A 21,318-nucleotide genomic window follows, 5' to 3' on the forward strand; every position below is an offset into this window, starting at 1 on the left:
TTCCTCCTACAGATGACTGCTTAGTGTAAGCTGCTCCTAGCTTTTCCTGCTTCAGCTCTTAGGCCTTTTTGGTGGAAGAATTAAATATGCATGAGTCCAGAGACAGAGCACAGAGGTAAATACAGCTTTATAGCCTTCTGATTAAGCACTCTTCTGCAAGAGGACATATAGAAATAGGACTGCTTCAGTGAATATTTGATACTAATAATACAAAATAGTGTTGAGAGAGCACAAGAGACCATTTAGTCCATCCTCTGGGCCAGAAGTACCTCTTACAGCCCTTCTGTGATTGGAACTGCCATAGTTCCAGTGCAATCTGTTCCAGTGCATCACAGTCCTTTTGGTCTCTTCCTGAAGTCTGGTCTGAATCACTCTGGTGGCCCATTAAAGGCCATTACTTCTTGTTTTATCCACCCTGGACAGGAAGAACAGATTATTTCCCTTTTATTGCACTTGCCAGACTAGCATCCTGACCCCTCTCAGCCTTATTCCTTTTAGGTTAAACAACTCTAATTATTTCCTCACAGATTTTATTTCCCTTGACCTCCAGCAATTCTCACTCAGTCTGCACTGTCTCTCACTGGACCACATCTCAGAGTGCAGTACAAGACTAGGACTGAGACTTATGTGTTCTCATCAGAGATGAAGGCAATTAGCCTATACTCCCATTTGAACAGTCTGGTAAGTTGATGTTTTCCTTTTTGACAACAGAGTGATATTCTATATTAACATTGAACTTGTGGTCCACTAGAGACCCTGCCTCCCTTCCTGAAGGATAGCTAGCTGGCCTTTTGGCTTCCATGAACAACTGGCTGCAATGTATTAATCATTTCCATGGAGAGGACTTTACATTTGCTCTTATGCTGGTCAAACCATTTTCCTTGTCGGACAAGTTTGTCTTTAATTCTACTTGTTTCCACCAGCCTATACCATATTCATGCCATCTGCAGATATTAAGAATTCCATTTTCTCTAAACAGTCATCCAGATTTAAATTCAAATAGAAAGAGCAATGTATTTAGTGAAAACATGAAGCACCAACAGTCCACAGCTCAAGCTTAAGTCAAGACACTCAATATTCTTCTGTTTCCACAGGAAATCAGTAAGAATTGATTATTGAGTATGACTATCTTCACCAGTTCTGCATCCCTGATATAACGTTTTCCTTTGGACCACGTTTCCATGCTTCACTTATGATAAAAGCCTGTGAGATGATGCCAAAATCCTTACAAATGACAAGGTATGATAGCTACTTATTCTGTATCCACAAGGCTTGTTTTAGAAGAAAGCTAAATTAGTTTGGCATGATCTTTTCTTAACAGATCTGTACTGGCTCCTAATAATCTCCTTTATTTGATAATTTCCACCATTGATGTTCTTTTTTCTTTTTTCTTTTTTTTTTTTTTTTCAGGAAAGTTACAGCTAAACCATAGTAGTCTGTAATTTATTAATCTTCTCATTACTTTTCAGCCTTTTGACACCTCACCTAGCCCTCAAAGCATTCAAAGCTCATGGTTCAAAGATGGCTTCCATCAAATTTGAAGCAATCATCTTACCTCAGTACATCCTAAAACCTTTGTACCTTCCTCCTTTATGGCTACTTTTAATTGTTTTAGCCATCAACTAGCATTTGAACATGTTACTGGAGACATGCAAACTGGGCATAAAATGCTTTGGCCTTCCAATGATGGATGACAAAGCTTTAACCAAAGCTCTACCCTTCATGAGTATCATAAACACTAAGGTAGAGAGTCATTCTCTTTTTCTGGTCCAACTGATATTTTATTTGCCTGTGCAAAATAGATCAGCGTCTCCAGGAAACACTGGTTCTTTCTATAGCTTAATAACACATTCTTCTGGGAGATGGGGGTACAGACCTACTCAGGCAGAGATGGTATATTCACCACGTCTATGGAAAGAAATATAATACAAGTGTTTCTGGTTAAAAAGTAGGCAGTATATACCTTTCCTCTTGGATGCATTCTGTGTGGACACTTGACCTGTGTGCTCTCACAAATTTACCTTTTTTGGCTGTGTAGGGAATGTAACAGGAAGAATACTTGGTTTGTAGATCCCACCAATAGCTTAGCTGTTGGAGAGGTATTGAGCTAATTATTGCTTATAGAACTAAGCATCATCTATGCATTCCAGCAAGTGGCCTTTAAATGTCTAGTGTAAAGCAAAGATGATTCAGGGAGTGGAACATCTCTCTTATAAGTAAAGGCTGAGGGGGCTGGGTCTCTTCAGCTTGGAGAAGGGTGAGGGGCCACATCATTTCTGTTTCTAAACATGGAAAGGGCAAGTGTTAGGAGGATGGAGCCAAGCTCTTCTCTGTGATGTCCAATGAGAGGACCAGGGGTAACGGGTGCAACCTGGAGCATAGGAGGTTCCACGTAAACATCAGGAGAAACTTTTTCATTGTAAGGGTGACAGGGCACTGGCACAGGCTGCCCAGTGAACTTGTGGAGTTTCCTTCTCCGGAGACATTTAAAACCTACCTGGACATGTTCCTGTGGGACCTACACGAGGTGGTCCTGCTCTGGCAGAGGTGTTGGACTTGATGATTTCGTGAGGTCCTTTCCAACCCCTAACACTCTGATTCTGTGTGAAAATGTTTACAGGTGTAATTGTCTTAGGACTTCAGGTACCTTCACAGTAAGAAAGAAAGGAAATTCTGAAGTTCTGCAGCCTATGACAGCCACACCTAAGAAGGTAGCTGAACTCAAAACAATCCCTCATTTCTCTGTTCAGAGCAATGGTAAGATACTGTGATACATTTCAGACTCCTCTGTCAGCCACACCCTAATCAAAATCAATTAAATACTACAAAATAAGGCATTGTCTCATGATATATCTTCCTGAATTGTGGAATCATATGACTCAAAGGAAGAAAACAAAGAACATAAGGAAGAATTAACCAAACTTTAAAGGAAGATTTGCTGAAAGTTCCTGTAAGCCATTTGGGCTCATTATTCACTAGTTTGTCAGCTCTTTTCTCTTCCACAGAGTCTTGTACACTAGCATCATAATGGAGGGTTCTTTTCACTACATATCTAGTTTTATCAAAGAAGAGGGAGCTTCAGGTATTTATTCACATATTAGCTTTGCTAACTATTCTCTGGAACTTATCCAGCTTCTGTTTACTTCATGGAGGTTTCAGTTAGCTTTATTTCTTCAGTTATTTTGGAGGGACATTTTTTTTCCTTGTGCCATTCATCCTTTCCTTAGGATTTAATATCTTCTAGTTGGTATTCTGACTGGAATTTATGATACAAGGGAAAGGCCATTTGCCAGATCCTGTGCTTTAAGTGAGACTGGTTGCATCCTTATCATTCTTTTGACTGCAATTTTAACAGTCAACAGTAACATCAGTTTTCTCTTGCAGGGGTCTGTCCTCAAATATATATGGATGCCTTGAAGTTCCTCTGGGTATTCCATTGGAAATGCAAACAGCAGCAAGGGTTAAAAACACTGTTTTTCATCTTTGACCAGGCAAGGACAGCTCAGAATCCACTTCTTTGCAAGCTGCCAGCCTGGCTACTCCAACATAAGCTAAAAATTAAACTCTTCTACCTAAAGAAAGGTTCCCCAGTTCTGAGGGACACAAGCACAATTTCAGTGGAGCTCTCTAACCTATACTGGAGTGTCCATGTTGAGGACAAACTTTTGGTCCAGCTTCTAAAGCCCCCTTTCCCTCAGTTCCCCACTGTTACACTGCTCTGTTGTGCCAGTACCACCTCCCAGATGTATCATGCTTCTCAGGCACAGTCAAGCAGGGGATGCCCTCCTGGCATTTTCTCAGCAGGTGATTTCCAGCAGTGGACTTCACTCTTATATGAAACTAAATGGTTGCAAATCTTACTGTCAGCAAATCAGCAAGTAACACTTGTTTCTTTATGTCAACCTTCCCAAACCTAGATGATTTTTGTTAAATTATTTATAAATTCACCACTGAAGACCTCAGTCCTAAGGCTGTGGGCAGACAGAAGAAGGAATGATACAAGGAGAACAATGGTCAGTTCAAAACTATTGTGGTTTACATCCTGCTGGTTTAAATTTGAACTAGTATGAATGACTGGCATCTTGTGTAAAAGAACAAAGCATGGCAAAATGCTGCCCCAAACTGCTCACTCCTGAGTACTTAACATTGCAGATTTATAAGGTCATTAGATAGTATTAATAAAATAAATCTATTAAAAAATATGATGAACTGGATGTCAACTGATAATAGTCTTAATTATAAGAGTAATAAAAACTGCAAAATATTCTGAGCTCCACTAGTTCTTAGAAATCATCCCAATTCATTAAAAAAACCCCTGAAATTCCTGAGACATTTCACTCCTAGGCAACTGTGAGAAGAGTTGAATAAAACTACCTTCAGAGCTAGGTTCAGATCCAAACACACTCCTTTACGCCCTTAAATTATAGGGGTATTCAAACCAAGTGAGTAGGGTTCTTTTACAGCCTATTAGCTTTACTAATTTTCAGCGCTTACAGAGAGGTGTCTCTTACAGAGAGAATGTTTAAATATTTTGAGATGCCCCAGCTTTCTATAAATAGAGATATACAGTGATTATGACTGGAATTAATTCAACAAACTTCAGAAGATGAGTAATGAATGGGACTGACATTTACTGGTTATCATTAAAAGAACGTAAGTACATCCTGGCTTCCCTTTCAAGGCATCAAAGCCAACCAACCTTGGTGGGAGGAAGGCAGGCCCAGGACATCCTCTCTTGGGCCACAAAGACAGCTGGAGCACAGTGTCTCACCCAGCGGTGGCATTAGTAGCCAGGGGACAAGCCCAGAAGAAATCTGAACCCTCAAGAAAGCAGGAATGTTGATACTAGGTCTGTACTACATGCACTCCTCCCATGGCAGCCACACCTCTCCACAGCCATCTGCTGGGAAGGGCACCCTTACACCCATGCAAGCAGCAATGCAATAGGTGAAGATGCACCACTTTGATGTCTCTGCTTACAGGTGCTCATCTGCAGAAGCTGTGACAGCTGCCTAGGTAGAGGAGAACTGGAGGAGCTGCAAAAGTAACTGGAAGTACAAAGGAGGAACCTATGTGGTAGTTTTCCCTCCTGCCAGCTTCCTTCCTGCTACCAATGCCAGGAAGGGTGAAGGGAATAAGACCCTGGTGGCAGAGGCTGATTCTGGCAGCAGGAGTCCCCAAAAAGCACAGTCTAGTAGAGGGCTGGTACCCAGCTGGAGGAGAGAAGCAGCAGCAGGAGGACTGCGTGGTCAAGGGAGCAGGAGGAAGGCAAGGAGCAGAACAGATGGGGAGAGGGAGACAAAATGAGTAACAGGCAGAGACAGCCAGATCAGTGTCACTCCAAAAGTATAAATTCCTTTTGTTATATTAAAAACAAATCACTGTTTTCATTACACAATTCCTCCACCCCATATACATATTGTAAATTGCCACAGGCTGGACCATTCTGATGACAGAGAGGAAGTAGCACACTGGTGAATAGCAGGGAGAAAACTAAGTTGTAGCCCTACTGTCAGGCTCTGGCCCATATTAATAAAGCCGGGGTCCGGGAAGAAAATCAGTGGTTTGTGTTAAAAGAACTCAAGTGGCTAATAAACATCCCAGCACTGCAGGAGTGACTGAGGATGGATAAAGCAATGCTTTGACTGTCTAAAGCCCCTCTCACCTGAGGGCTTCTGAATCCATTTTTTTTTATTCCCAACACATTAATAATTTAGTTTCCAAACTGAAAAAGCATCTTGCAGAAACAGCCATGACAGGCAGAGAAACTCTGCTTCAATCAAGTGAGAAAGCAGGTTAATAGCACTGGTAGGAAGAGAAACCATCTCTCCTGAAACCAGTTTCTACATACTAACTACTGGCCTGTGGTGCTTGCAACCATGAAAAGCTATGGAGTTTTACACATACAATCAGCAGGTGAAAAAGAGCCCTAAGGAAGTATAAACATCTTCTCTGCATGAGGCCATCAGAACTCTGAGATTACATGTCACCTCCTGGCGTGCTCAGGAGGATCTTGGAATTACAGATGAAATGGATGGATTCTAGACTTCAACTTTGGACTTCAGATGTTGAAAGGTGTTTCCCCCAAGCACCTCCTCGGGTATTCCCACAGCAAGGTACTGTGGTGTTTCCAGAAGCAAGGCATGTGTTCCTTCCACTGGGCCTTTCTGGATGACAGACCTCCTCTTCCCAGCCTGGCATTCCTCTGTAGCTACTCAGCTACAGTTCCTGCCTTACGGCTTTCCAAACTCAAATGTAGCCAGGTAAGGACTGCTGCCAGATCTATCCCTGAGACTTGTCAGACTCACAGCAAACAGGGGAACTGCATAGTGTTTTCCAAAGAGAGCTGCCATCAAAAGGTTTCCCATCCTCAGGTGTCTTTAGCCTGGAACTGTCACCAGAGATATCATTCATTCTCCAATCCAAATAAAGCCCTCTCTCTCTAAAGAGGAATCCCAAAGCAACAGGAGAGATGCAAGTCAGTTATATGCAGGAGGAGGAGACTACAGGAGAGTTGTACAGAGGGAAGGATGCATGGGCCAGCCATGCACAGACCAAGCAAATGGTAGTCAGCAATGCAGTACTGAGAGTGTGCACAGCCAAAAGCAGAGGCAATCCTCAGGCTATGCCTGCTGTGTTATCTGTTAATCATAGAATCATAGAATCATAGAATCATAGAATCATAGAATTGGCTGGGTTGGAAGGGACCTCTGAGATCATCAAGTCCAACCCTTGATCCACTACTGCTGCAGTTACTAGACCATGGCACTGAGTGCCACATCCAGTCTCTTTTTAAATATCTCCAGGGATGGAGAATCCACTACTTCCCAGGGCAGCCCATTCCAATGCCTGATCACCCTCTCCAGAAAGAAATTCTTTCTAATATCCAACCTAAACCTCCCCTGGCACAACTTGAGACCGTGCCCTCTTGTCTTGCTGAGAGTTGCCTGGGAAAAGAGACCAACCCCCCCCTGGCTCCAACCTCCTTTCAGGGAGTTGTAGAGAGTGATGAGGTCTCCTCTGAGCCTCCTCTTCTCCAGGCTGAACAGCCCCAGCTCCCTTAGCCTCTCCTCATAGGGTCTGTGCTCGAGTCCCTTCACCAGCCTGGTTGCCCTCCTTTGGACCTGCTCCAGGACCTCAATATCCTTCCTAAACTGAGGGGCCCAGAACTGGACACAGTACTCGAGGTGTGGCCTCACCAGCACTGAGTACAGGGGCAAATACACAGATCCCTCAGCTTATACATCCCTGCTCAATAGGGCATGCCTCGTGTTCTCTGCACGTGGAGCAGACAGGAGTCATTGAGGGGAGCACACGCCTCGCAGCATGAGGCCAGCAAACCCCAACAGGTACACACATGGTTGATTTATGCCATGCAAAACTATCAGTCTGCTTTCATTTCACAATGGGCAAAGGGCTCAGGTCACCTTTCCATTATCATGAGAAAGCCTTACAACTTGGCAGGCACCAGCAGTGGGGAATATCTACTCTCTGGGAAATAGGAAGAGGAAGACATAATGTCTTCACAGAGTATCTACCAGATCCTGTGATAACGTCGCAGAACCCATGACAGCTGACCTGACATGAGAGTAGACTTGAGGTGGTATTTCTTTGCACTTTCCTCTTCTAGTCATCAAAGCCACATGACTGGAGGAGGGGTCCCTCGCATCCCTCATCCCCAAGTGATGCCCACCCTCACAGCATGGCATGGGCAAAGTCTGGAGCTACAGCTCATTTTCTTATACTGAAGCAGCTCTCAAACCATTCAGACACCCTCAGCACTAAGTCAGGCCAAGCCCTCAGACAACGTGTGTCAGTTCCTCAGCTTGCATATGTGTACCTAGCCCAGCACAGGTCGACAGGTGAATAAAGTCATCCCTCTCTAGCAGGGATGTCCCTACATACCAGTGGATACTCCCTGACTGTTTTGTGCTGGCACTCTCATTCAAGAGCAACTTGCAATAGGCTATTTGGATCATCAGACTGGTTTCTTTTGCACTAAGCATTACCATTGTCCTTCTCCCTCTGGAAACTCTGCCTGCAATTAGTTCCTTAGGAGGGGGCTTGTCTGTGCCATTAAGAACAGTTACATTATGCGAGCTAGGAGAAATCAATGTCTCTAATAGTCAGAAAAGGCAGTGGAGGAGGACAGGGTGATGGGAGGGGTGTTTCTCTGGAGACACCCTTCTCAGGAGAAATCCCAGAGGTAAAACCCCAGGAAGAGGAACAGTAAGGACCTGGAGTAATTAAACTTCCATTCATAAGCTGTTTACTGGAAGAAAGGCAGGAACTGCTCTGTGTCTCTGAGAAGCAGAAGCAGTAGCTAGATTCTCCCCAGGTGCAGATGAAGTGCCTCTGCCCTGAAGTCAATAGTCTGTAGTGATTTATGCCACACGGGCAAGGTGTGGAGGAAGGAGGGGCGTAGATGGACACCTTTCCTTTAAAATACCCCTTTTCCTGTCTCCACACCAGTGTTTAAAGGTAAGACCATGCCTTGCAAGTTTTGAAGAGCCTGGACTATGCAGCATAATTATGTAGTTCTAAATGAGGTCCAAGACATTTTAATATCCTGAAGCAAGAAAACCTTAATTCTGCATGCTTCTTCATCGTTTTCTCCATTTCCCTCTTCCTGTATACCTCTGCAGTTCCTGGAATGGCAAGACACCTCGCCGGCTGGCCGTAATTGCTAGAACAGCTCCCTAATGCTTTCTCCTTCTCCAGTTGCATTAAACCACATCTTCAGAGGTACAGCCCTGTTTATTCATGCTACTCGTGTGGAAGGGGAAAGAAATGCAGACTGCCTCTTTCCCCCCCTCCCTTCTTTGATTTGATGGGTGTGGCAGGTTTAAACCTTTGCAGCCGCTGGCTCTCCAGCACTGAGGTGAGGAGGAGAGGGCAGAATGAGATGGAAGCAGTTGGATATGGCTGGTGATGAATGAGACTCATCTCACCCACAAGTGGGAAACCTGCTCACGGGTTATTGTTTAAACACTCATGCAATCCAATACTAAGCACATACCCCCTTAACGTCCATCTGTTCCAGTATATGATGCATGCAACACTTGCATTTCTAGCTACCTGTCTAACTGTCCAGTTCTGCCAATATCTGACCACATCTCTTGCTGTCAGTAAAGGCTTAAGTTGAATTTTTCAGAAATTGCTTGACCCGGGCTTTTGGTTATGCCACCTTTTAACTGAGGATCTTGTGGGCACAGATTCAGAGCTGCCATCATCTGTAGGCAGAAATGGCAACATCAAGCTATGTTCATCTCTCATGGGTGGCCAGAGTCAGACACTTCACTCTTCACATTGGCATGGCACCCACAAGAAAGAATAATCTGCAAGGTCCAAGTGTGTGAACATACTTGATTTTGAGGGGTGGGAGAACAGACACATACAGGCACACCTAGACACAAATGTGAAGAGATTTATTCCACAAGTTTGTAATTTCAACATTTCACTCTTTAGCTGACAGAAAGGCGGGACACCAGGGGCTTCCCCTGAAAAATAATTTGAGGAGAGCTGTCTGTCTTTTGGGAAGGAAACTCCTGCCTGTGCTGAAGAAACCCATTCCATCTTTTTCTCTCTATGAAAGGTCTGGGTGGGGACAGAGAAAGAACACAAACTGAAAACCGAGTTGTTGTGGTTTTTTTTTTCCTTTTTTTCCTCCAAATTAAAGCTTCCTCTGATGTATCATCAGCTTCGCTGAGCGAACTGCTGTATTGCCAGTTTGGCAGTAGTGGTCTGTGTTCAGCTGGGCTCTGAGCCCAGGAACATCCACCCAATATGCACGGGCAGGCACACTCAGGTTGCGTGGCTCCGTGAGGATCAGAAAGCATGTGTGAATGAGGGGATGTGTGCTCGTGCATATATGTGTTGTCCAGATGCGAGCGAACGGCGAGGGGAGATGAGTGCTGCACATGCACGCGCAAGGGGTGTGTACCATGCAGTGGATTACTGTACTGGGGGGAGAGAGGACTATCTATGATCAAGATACCTGCATGCCGTGCATTTCTAAATATGCCAGAATACAAAAAGACAAAAAACAAACCCACAGAAATACAGAGAATGTTATTCAGGAGCTTTAATGCCCAACCTGTGATGGTATGGGCAAAATTACCCCCCTCCTCCAACAGCTCTCTTCTGCCTCCAAGGAATCCTAGAGCTACCTACTTTATTTTAGAATTTGCTGGGCACTTCCACCCACTTCTCTGTCACACTGCCTCTCTGTCTGCCTTCCTTCTCCTCCTCTGCTCTTTTCATCCTGTATTTGCCAACTGAACATGCTCTGCTGGCTGGCTGCAACGTGTTACCCCCACCAGCCATCGCCACCTCCCTCCGGATTTTAGTGAACGTATTATTAATTGCAAAGCGTTTGAAAAACCTGCATGGTGAAAAACACAGGATGACGCAGGGTCTCTTTCTTTTCCATTCACCTGCCCCTCCCCATTATACTACAAAAATGTTCCTTCATTTGATAACACACACACATCCCCATTCAGAAACACACCTTACCCTGGATTTCCTTTCCACACGGTGCTGTTCTACAGTAACTGGAGTAACTCGTGCCAATGTGTTACACTATTGCTGCAGAATACTGCAGTGCTATATTGTAAGAGATATATAAACATGTGCATATATAAAGCAAGTAACCAGAATGGTGCTGTACCTATGACCGAGTTGAGTTTTGTGCTGAGAATAAGGACCAAAGCTCTTTGTCACTACCTACAAATCTGTAATTCAAGGGAAGTTTCCAAAATGCCATACAAAGGTATCTGAGGCCAGCTCCTGCCTCAGAGTCCCAACTGCATAAATCCAGCATCCTCCTGAGAAAGTTCAAGAGGGTCAGCCAAAATAGGCTCTCTTAATCAGGAGCAGGTTTGGGCATTCACGCAAAATAAAAGGAAGAAGGGTGAGGGGGGAATGACCAAAGTAGCTTTTTCTTCGATTTCATTATTATTTTGTGCATTACGAAATGCACCTGAGCATCCCAGTTCCCTGAGAGGAAAAGCAAGGAGATACCAGTAAGGAAAACGTACTGGTTTCCAACAGGTTCACGCTCTAAGCTTCTCTTATCCCACTCGAGTTCAGAGCTAACAGAGGCGTGGTCCTCTGTCTCTTTACCAGCTGGTGCACAGTTGTCTAACTGGTTGTATTATGAAGGGTACTGCAAAAAGGTTGACTCTCCCGCTCCTCCAGCTAATGCTTTTGTTATTAATTAATTGCATTTTTCACAATACCATAGGTTGAAAAATAGCTTCAGGTTAATTCTTGCTCAGACTGTTGTAGCATAAAAAAAATGAATGCACCTGTCCTCTGAGCCACCACACAGCACATGCACATAAAGCATCTCCCATTCATAAGAGCCAGGAGCAATAGAGAGCGTTCTGACCAGGGATCAAGGCTCACTGGGCATCCTTTCTTTTTTGGCATAAGATGAAGAATTGCTTCCTTTATCTCTAAGGTAGAGCCAGATCTCATCACGTTTCCTGCCAGTCGCACACACACACACACCCCACCTCCCATCCACACCCTCAGAACCACAGACAGAAAATCCTAGGCAATACATCTGCCCACTATTAAAAAAATAAGAAGAGTGGGGAGATTCTGGTATCTCCCCAAATGTGGACGTAGGCCACCTCCCTTCCCCACATCACCAGCCCCAGAAAGGCAAAACAGTCATGCTGAAGGGTGTGAAAAGACCCTTCCGTCTCAAGATGCTAAAGAATTGCAAAAGAGATGTCCGCTGAAAGCAGCTGAAATTTCCTCCCCCCTTCCCCCAACCTCTACCCCAGCCCCTCACGCACTCAGGCAGCCACGCATCCCACAGACACCCAGGAGCCTGGGAGATTTCTTAACGGAAAGGAATATAAAAATCTTCAGCTCTACCTGTTTTGTTCTTCTCATACAGCACAGCATGATCGTATTGTCCCCTTCCTTCCTTCTTCTTCCTTCCTTCTCCTCTCTCCTTTTCCTCTTCTCTCTCTTATCTCTCCCCCCCCCCACCTTCTCCACTCCCTCCCTCCCTCCCTCTCCCTCTCTCTCTGTCTCTCTCTCTCTCTCTCTCACACACACACACTCACTCACACACTCACACACACACACCAGGGCAGTTAGCAGCAACTGTAAGGTCCACAGCTATTGCTCATCACACATGCACACGCTGCCTCTCCCTGCCTCCCTACCGAACCCTTCCCAGAATTGTTCACCAGCTCTCCCTGACTCGTCACCTCCCCACCCCACCCCCACCCCAGCAGCCACCACCCCCACTCCCCCCCCCAACCCCCAAGTCTCTTGCCAGCCTCATGAATAATTAAAATATCCAATCTGGACCCAATTACCCGACGACTTTCCCACTGTACAGAGGCGACGGGAGAGAGGGGACACTGCAGAGCGAGAAGGGGGTGTGAGGGGTGGGGTGTGTCTGGGAGGCATCGGGCAGGGAGGGGGGGCCCGGGAAGGTGGGGAACCCCCAACTCCACTGGAGCATCTGAAGCCCCCAGCACCCAGACACTGACAGGAGTGGGATTTGTGCGTGAAGAAAGCGTGGGGTGGGGTGGGGTGGGGTGGGGTGGGGTGGGGTGGGGTGGGGTGGGCAGGGAGGAGAGAGGAGCGAGCAGGGTTATTGCCATGGCAGGCAGGATATACAATGCACAGGTGACACACCGTACGTAGGAGCTGCAAGCTAAATGGCAATCGGAAAATGTGTTAAAATGGCTCTCAGAATCCCCCTCCCCCTCGGCAGCACACCCGCAAACATATATGTACATAATGCTGCTTCATATGTGCAGGCATAAACCCTGTGTGGTGAACTTCTGCAATGCTGAATGGGACAACTTTCTCCCTTCTTCCCTCAGTCCATCTTATAGCACTTCCCAAGGCACAGAAAATGATTTAACAGAGTATTTAAAATGATTAAACAGAGTTTTGGGGGTTTTTTTGTAGGAGAGCTTCAAAACCTATAGAAATTATCCCTTTCCCTTCTGTATAGATTTCAATTAATTTCAGCACCCAGGTATTACCTATTGCTATTGAGCTCTGCCTGCAAATAGCTGTAAATTATTATAAGGAAGATGTTCATGTTCACACTTAGCTGCCCCCCGTGCACGTGGGGGAACAAAATTGTCTGGGTTTGCATACATAGCAGATCATGGCAATACAGGAGCCTCAGCAAACATTAATGCGCACATGCACACCCAAGCACACATCTAGAAAGTTATAACACTGTGTTTTCTCAGAATATATTTGAGTGGGATAGCTATATCTGTGAAAAAGTGTGAAAAAAATAATCCAGACAACAGTTAAACTAAAGTATTACGATGCTGAGCATGTTAAAAATATAAAAAGACTGCTGGATTTTTAGGGTTTCATCTACCAAAATTCAAATTTAGCTTATTTTACTTACTGTGTCTGGGAGGCACAGTCAGATGCTGTTCTCTTTTTTAGCACTAATGTCACTACATCAACTTCTCTGACACACCATGAAGCTACTTCTAATTTATTTTTAATGTGAAACTGCCTGCAAAAGAGGAAAAAAAAATGTCTTAAGTTATTATTAAGACCTTTGCTCTTTCAATATATCTAAATACATTATTAACACAAATATTCACACACGAGTACATGCTTATGCAAATAAATTCACACACAGATACAGTTTCTGGAATACCCCTCAGCGCAGACTCCTACATAATCATATTCAGTTGCTATGACATCACTGCAGTTCCCAGTACCCCATATTTTTTTAAAGAAAGTAAACAGCATTTCAAAGATGATCTAGCTAGCTAGCTACAGCTGTATGTAACTTAAGGGAAGTGCCCTTTAGGGTTAAGCAGGAATCAATGTTATTCCTTGTGTTACAGTCTAGAAAAGGGAAATAATGATATGATAATGACATTCAGAGAAGATACTAAACTGGGAAGAGTTGCAAACATCAGCTCATGCAGAAGTACACCAAAGGATTAGATAATGAAAATCTGATTCAGCTTCAGAAAATGCATGCAAAGAAAATGAAGGCAAACTGTGCAATCATAAAAGAAGACAGGTAAGAAGCTCAGCAGAAGAAAGCAATGGGCTTCAAGTACAGGGAAGCAGCCTGTGACATACACCTCCGCTGGCAACACCATGCCAAGGCACCAAGGAGTAGTGCAATGGCACTTTGGAATAAGCCTATGTGATTTATGAGCCTCTCCCCCAGCATGAGGAGTTTCTGAGGAGCTCAGCTCCATAATGAAGTTTGTATGGCTTGGGACTCCTCTGGTCAAACCTGCATGTTCCCATCTGTGAGTGTCACCCTGGATTCCCTTTGGTGACAATAAGGAGAAATGGGAACATTTGAGGGTGTGATTCAGATCATCCTAAAGCAGAAGCCTAAACTAGGTCAGACAAATCACACTTCAGACGTGTTTTAGAAGCTTGCTTTCTTCCCACTGACAAGGCCTGTCTCAGGGAACCTCCCTGCTGCAGGGAGCCCTGCTGAGGAATGCCATCCCAGCCCCCATCTTTCCCAGACACCCACCCGGAGAGGAGCAGGCTGCCAGCAGAGGGGCTGCCTCGGTGCTGCCAGACAGAGTAAAGCCACCTTCCCCTCCATACCCGAGGCAGCTGCTCAGCACCATAAGTCAGAGCCAAAGACAGAGCCATCTCTCTTCATGCCTGGCCCCATGAGCAATCTGCACTCTACCTTTTACTGCAAACCACTTTTGCCACGTAGAGAAAAACCCCTTAATAGGTTCCTCATGAATGTAGAGTTAGAGGTGAGCGGCCAGTCCACGGCAAGTCACATCTGAGTTTCTTCTGAATTAATCTTCTTACGTAGGAGGGCCATAAGCTGAGACCCAAATTTTCAGGGTATGTCAGTTCCTTTCTTTCAAACCAGGACCCTTTAAGAATATTTAAAAGTTGGCCTTTAAATTCCTTAGCCAATTGTATGGTTCTGAAAATCACATCCTAGTATCCATTGCCCTACTATTTTGGCTATGTCATCACTTCAACGTGTAAGGTAAATTATGTGGTGTTGCAGAAGGGGGAAAAAGGACAAATCCACAGCAATGAAAAGGCCAAAAGGGAATGAGAGGAAACTAAAGGCGCAAACATCAGCCAGGCTATTACATCAGAAGCAAAACTGAACTGAGGAAGGTAAGGGGATCTCCATTCCTTGAAGCCATGAAGTCAAGATGGGATGCTTTCATCCAAATGACACTTTTGTCTCTCCACTGCACAGCCAACACTGGCTCGTTCAGCACTTCTTCAGAGTTTCTGGATAACACTGCACCACGCAGTGTAGACATGCCCTGAAAGGCCCCTTTGACCTTGGTTTTTGAGTCTATACAAATAAAAGGAAGAGCAGTTCCAAAGAATAACATGAATGGGAGACTAGGGATGGGGGCTGGAAGGGAGGGGTGAACAATGACCACAGATTTTAAAAGCTTCATCTGTGAGACTTCAATAAATGACAGTTAAGAAGGTGGAGAAGTGTGATATTTTCAAAAGCCACGCACGTCAAGCAGGCAAAGGAATCATTTGGACTGTACATAACCCACTGTGTTGTGTATGCTGCATGTTCCTTCACTGTGAAGGAGGGTATGGTTTATACAAAATAATTATTAATATGACTCCTTTAATTCAAACCCATTTTTAATTTAGAAGGGTCCAGATCATTTCAAAGTAACAAGACATAATGGTAGTTGTTACAGCATAGGCTGAGAAACACAAACCGGTGCTTTTTCCCTGTTTAGTTCTGCTGCATGGTTTAGCAGTGCCTCCAGTTACCCCAGCTGCTCAAGGTCCATACTGGTTCAAAGCAAAAACATCTTCAGTTCAAGTTGTAATTTAGCTTCAATAGCAACAGCTTAGGTTCTGTTTCAGTTTGAAGAACCACCTAGTCCCAACCTGCTTCTGGAACTGTAATCAGGCTGATTCCCCAGACAGACAAAGATAAATAAAACTAAGGAGAAGGATGACAGTTTGCCTGTGGATGTCCCAGTGGTAAGTATGCTAAACTGAAGAGGCGTCTCCTTGAGAGAAGTACCATGAAAGTCCTGTTACTAGGGATATTTACAGCTTCAGTAAAAACAGCACTGAAGTGAGTGACTTGCTTTCACTCAGAGATAGACTGGGCTTTCTCTTTATTTGTATGTTCCACATATAGTGGTAGCCGTGCCTTTTGTTAGCCAACTTTTATGCTCAAAGGGAAAAATCCAATTTTAGAAAGATTTTTTAGGATCCTAATTTAAATAGGCCTTCCTGAAAATCCCACTTGAATTTTTAGTCTTCTCAGTAGGTTTGCAGCTGTGGTGTCATTTGGCCCCAGTTCCAATAACCTATGGCTTCATGACACAAAATAGTACAGTGCAAAACTATGACCAAACTCCTAAATTATTCAGACATAGTCATGAATCTCCTCAGAGGAGTACCCATTTTTCAGTATAAAGATCACTTCTGTCAATTTACCTTGGATTTCAGTTAATCCTGAACTATTAATAATAGAAAAGGAAAACGTAGCTTATTTTGACCTAAGACTGTCCATGTACCACAGGCTGAATGAAGAGGCTCTAAACCCCTGATTTTCAAAAGCCACACCACCACTTACTCTTGCAGAGAAGTCTTCAGAAAATGCCAGTCCAGGAATCCTCTAATTTATTCAGTGCCTTTAATGACTGCTCAGTTGCTCATCTTCTACAACACTGAACACACAAGACATCAGCACCTGTTGCCCTCATGCTAGTCAAAGAGATACTCACAGGTGCTCAGCATTTATTCCCTGTGATTTCCATTTTCCTTCCCATGCCTGCACAGCTGGTCTTACAGCACCAAAACCACCTGACATTACAGTAAGAAACACAGTAAGAAATGGCCTCTATAATTTCCCTGTTTTCATTGCCCTTAATAAAAACGTGTGTTCTGTAAACAGTGTGGCATATACAAGCTGGAATATCTGAGTGGGAGCAAGGGTAGAAAGATTTTTAACATGCACAAAGAATGGTTTGTACAACCCCCAGGTCAATGTTAATTATTATTGAGCTTCAGCATCATCAAAAATGCAAACACAACCATTAAATCCCAGCACAGCTTAGTGCTGAAGACCGTAACTCCTCAATAAAATGAAATCTCATCTGCTTGTCTGTCAAAAAGAAAAATGTCATCACAGAAAGCAGTCAGCTATTATTCTCAGTGTAGCTATAGTCTGCCATGGAGGAATGTGATGCTTTACAAACCAAAGCAAAAATGAGACAGGATGACCCAGGAAGCCCCTTCCTGCTTCTCCAGGGACCCTTTAGTATCTGTTGTTTAATAGGCAGCAGTTCCAGGCTCAGCAAATCAAGATTTGAACGAGAATCAGTTGCAACCTGGAGGTCAGCATGGGACAATTTACCCTGCTTTTCAGGCTGGCTCCATTCTGAGTCCTGGAGTGCCACGTCAAGTTGCTGTCAGCATCGAGTCTGGCCACCTTACAGTGTCACATGGGGGACGTCTACATTGCTCCATGCTGTGTGGTGTGAAGTGACTGGGAGGGAGATAAAGGCTAAGGTTGGCCCTACACACTAACTTTGGGACATGACTGGAGAAGAAAAGTCCATCTCCATACTGTACAGCTTCTTCAGTGATATACTGCCATTTCCCTAACTGCAGTGCTGAATGTGGGAGCTGCACAGTGACACCAGTATGATGACATGACAGTATTATGGCATGAGTGACAATTTCCTGAGCCTTCTTTGGACCACCTGGCCCTGCTCCACACCTGCCCACAACTCCTATCATTCAAGCCTGAGTGGGGAGGGTGATCTGGCTGCTCCAGCACTGGGAAGGTGGGTGGTCAGGGACAAACTCCTCCTTCTTCCTTTATGTCCCCTCAGGTGACTGCACTCTTCCTTCTCTCCAGCAGAACAGCCAAGCTGAGCAGACCAAAGCTGCATGTGAGAAGGTGGTACATGGGGTATCATGAACCCAGGAAATGGGCAAGAAGAAAGAAAAGCTGAAGAATGCCCTTACTTGGCACTGAAGTGTCAGTCGTGAGGTAAAGTTTCCAGGGATGAAGAGCACCCAACAGATCAGATCTTCTCTAGGCTTCAGACCATCAGGAAAAGGCATTAAGAATTTCTAACTGTGGCCATGCTTCACTCACAGGTGACCAGGCTATGCAGGATCACAGCAGTGTACTCCACAAGCCACAACAGTTAAAGAACATAGGAGGATTATTTGTGTTGGAGAAGTGGGAAGTAGTGATCTAACAGAACCCTTTCACTTGTCCTGAGCTGCACATGAGGGAGTGTGAACAGCAAAGATCTAGCAGGTACTAAATGGGCAGAAGATTTTTAAGCATCCATCTGCCTAAAGGCTACAAAAAGCAACTCTCCTTGCCTTGGCTTCATTTAGATTAGCCACAAGATGCACATTGAAATAAAGAGGAAAGCCCGTATCACTCCGTCTGTCAGGAAGGCATGGCATATGGAGAGGGTTGCTCCCCTGCAGTGGGATCCTCAACACAAAACTCACTGCATCCAAGTAATGTGGAAGAGCTCCACAATGCAAAATGCAGAGCACAGGGCTTGGGCAGACAAGTCTGTAGTTTGGTCTCAGAACTGCCAAAATCTTGTTACAGCTCCCTTTAAATAGAGTCCTGCTAGAAGCAGGAGATGGACTCAGTGGTTCTCATGCAACCTGATATATATGAATTTCAGGTAGGGACTGCAGCACTCTCACAAGATAAAAAGTGCTTTATTTGGTCCATAGGATCATCAGTACTGAAGAATGGAGCATTGTATTAAGATTCCCATAGCTCTGATTATCATCACCTCACTCCAGCAGCACCAGAGCTGTGCTTTAGTGGGTGTGTGCCTTAAGAAAAAGTTCTCTTACAATGCCAGAGTCGCACCATGCCCAGCCTTCATAATAGTGCCCTGGTACAGCAGTTATTATTTCTTTTCCAAGACCTTACTGTTAGCCACAGGATTTCACCCTGGAGGGCAGGAAACACAGATGGAATTTTATTAAGAGTCCAGGACTGTGCAGGCAGGAGTCCAAACCTGCTGCCCCATGCATGAAAATAGTGATGCAGTGAAAGGCCCTGTTTTAGCTCAGCTCCACAGGATACAGGGCTGTGTTTCTGCAGCACGTTTTTCTGAAGATTTAGAAGCCACTCCAAGCATAATGGCAATTTTCTTTTTTTTTTTTCTGTGTAAATCTGAGGGATTAGAGAAACTTTCTGGAGCCTAATCTCTCCAGGCTGTTATGCAACCCTCCTCACTACCTGACAGAACTGTATTATACAACACAAGTGGCACACACCCTGCATGCTTGGCACTGCGACATGGTAGAAAAGCCAGTCCTGCTTTAAGCCTGCTGCACCCCTTTCTTTGCCCTGCAATCTCGGTGCACAGTTCCTCCATTTTGTTCCATCCCCCCAGTGTAGTCACTGGCCACGACTGCCAGTCCTCTCCATCCAGTAGGCGAGGCACAACCTGACACAAGCAGAGGTCAGAGAGAGTTTCTTAGTCTGAAGAAGTTAGTGCAAAGCAGCAAGGGAGGTGACAAGGACCCTCAGCCAAGCACACAGGGAGCTTTATGTCTACTCAGGTAATGGCAGAGATGGGGTGCTCAGTGGGGGTGGAAAGGTCTCCTTCAGATGGAGAGAGAAAGGAGGAAAAAGGCATTTGTTGACTGCCTGCATCAGGGAAGACAAGTATGCTGATCATGATGGTCTTCTTATAGGTGTTCATCTCAGTGGAATCAAGTAAAAATTTATTTTAATATTGTATGCTGTAAAATGTGAAGGCATAATTTTTCCTTGTTACCCTAATTTATTCAGCCAGAGAGGAAAAAAAAAAGTTCATTCTATGTTTGTTGTGAAAGCTAAGCTCAAGTATGAACAGTGTTCCATAGTAAATGATGGAGAGTTTGACAATCTTATCTGTATCTTATGATCATATATTGAAAGGTTCTATTGTTAAGAATAGATAGAAGAGAACACAATTTCAGCTGCTTCGGGAACTGTAATTTTGAGCCTCCTCATTTAAGAGATCTTTTAAAGTCAGGGAACTGTGCTTTCTCAGCATATCTTTTTGCATGCTATTTCCCTGGGTACTTTCTAAAATTGAAACAATTTCTTAATATTAGAGCAGCCAATTATATAGGTCCAGCTTTCTCAAAGTTAGTCACGGCACAGAGATAAGCCTGGCATAGCAAGAGCAGTCCTGAATTCTGCCTAAAACTTTAAATATAATTAATTTCCTTCTTGAAGTTAAAAAATAAACAAATAAATACACGATCAGAGAAAGCAAAAAAAACCAAAACACTGAGCCCTCAGGCAACACCAAGCACAAAGAGGTAATAACCCTGCAATGTCAGGTAATTTCCATATTACACACGATACACACCAGAGCCCCCTGCTTAGCTGTTAGCCACTAACACTGAACAGAGAGCAGCACGGTCACTTTTGTTCTTGTCTTAAGCTGAACAGTTACCAAGCCATGGCTTGAGGCACTGTGATGCCCTCAAGGTCTTCCAGCATTTCCTGCAACCACTGGGAATTAACAGGCTAAAACTGAGCCCAACAGGGAGAGGAAAGTTACTGAAACACATTGCTCATTTAGTATTGTTGCTTGGAAGCTAGTGAAGGTTATTAATTCTTCGATCTTTGGTGAATATTGCCTTCTTTGTATGTTTAGTCATCCAAGAAGTCAAACTGGTCTCCCAAGGGATACTGAGCTACTGTGTCTGACTTAATTTTGATCATGCTGTGCCCACTGAAAATGGGATTTTGCTGAATCTGCCTTTTCAGCATCTCATCAGACTCCTGCAGTCTCATATTAGGTCTTCTTCACACACACACAGTTCAACCTCACTGGCCTGTAATTTGTCTCATTGTTTTCCAGGACACCTCTGAGTCCTTTCTGTATAAGTACACTCATCTCACATCTTAGGAAAAATAGGAAATGGTTTTGTACTCTGAAAACTTAAGTCAAGTGCAGCATTAGAGCTCTATTACACCACACACACACACACACACAAAGTAATTAGGAAGCACTTGTTTTTCCTTCACTGATATTAAAACTGACTTTAAATTCTATCTTCCTGTCACTTCCTCCGAGTTAGTATTGAAGAAACCTTTCTGTCTGTCTTGTAGCAGTGAGGTCACCTGTCTATCACAGTTGTGCTGAACATGTCACTTCACCTAATCCAAGAATTTCAAAGGAGTTTTACAAAGACTCTATTAAAAGTATTAAAAGGCATAAGATATGGTAAATCTTTCTGCCCACTCCTGCAATGTTAAAAAGTGGACACAAATTCCACTCTGGAGTCACACACAGCTTGCTTTTGAAT

At 44.2% G+C, this 21,318-nt stretch overlaps 1 protein-coding gene across 1 annotated transcript in view; it reads right to left on the reverse strand.

Moving 5' to 3' along the window:
• The window catches only part of GAP43 (growth associated protein 43), a 59,650-nt gene extending 47,660 nt beyond the window's left edge, over nt 1–11,990 (reverse strand). Inside the window, exon 1 of the mRNA XM_030461335.1 lies at nt 11,890–11,990. Coding sequence (XP_030317195.1) covers nt 11,890–11,919 — 30 coding nt within the window. The 5' untranslated portion in view covers nt 11,920–11,990. The remainder of the gene's footprint in view (nt 1–11,889) is intronic.
• Between the last annotated feature and the right edge of the window lie 9,328 nt (nt 11,991–21,318).

Source organism: Calypte anna, chromosome 1 (assembly GCF_003957555.1).
Source record: "Calypte anna isolate BGI_N300 chromosome 1, bCalAnn1_v1.p, whole genome shotgun sequence".
In the NCBI taxonomy this organism is placed as follows: Eukaryota; Metazoa; Chordata; class Aves; order Apodiformes; family Trochilidae; genus Calypte; species Calypte anna.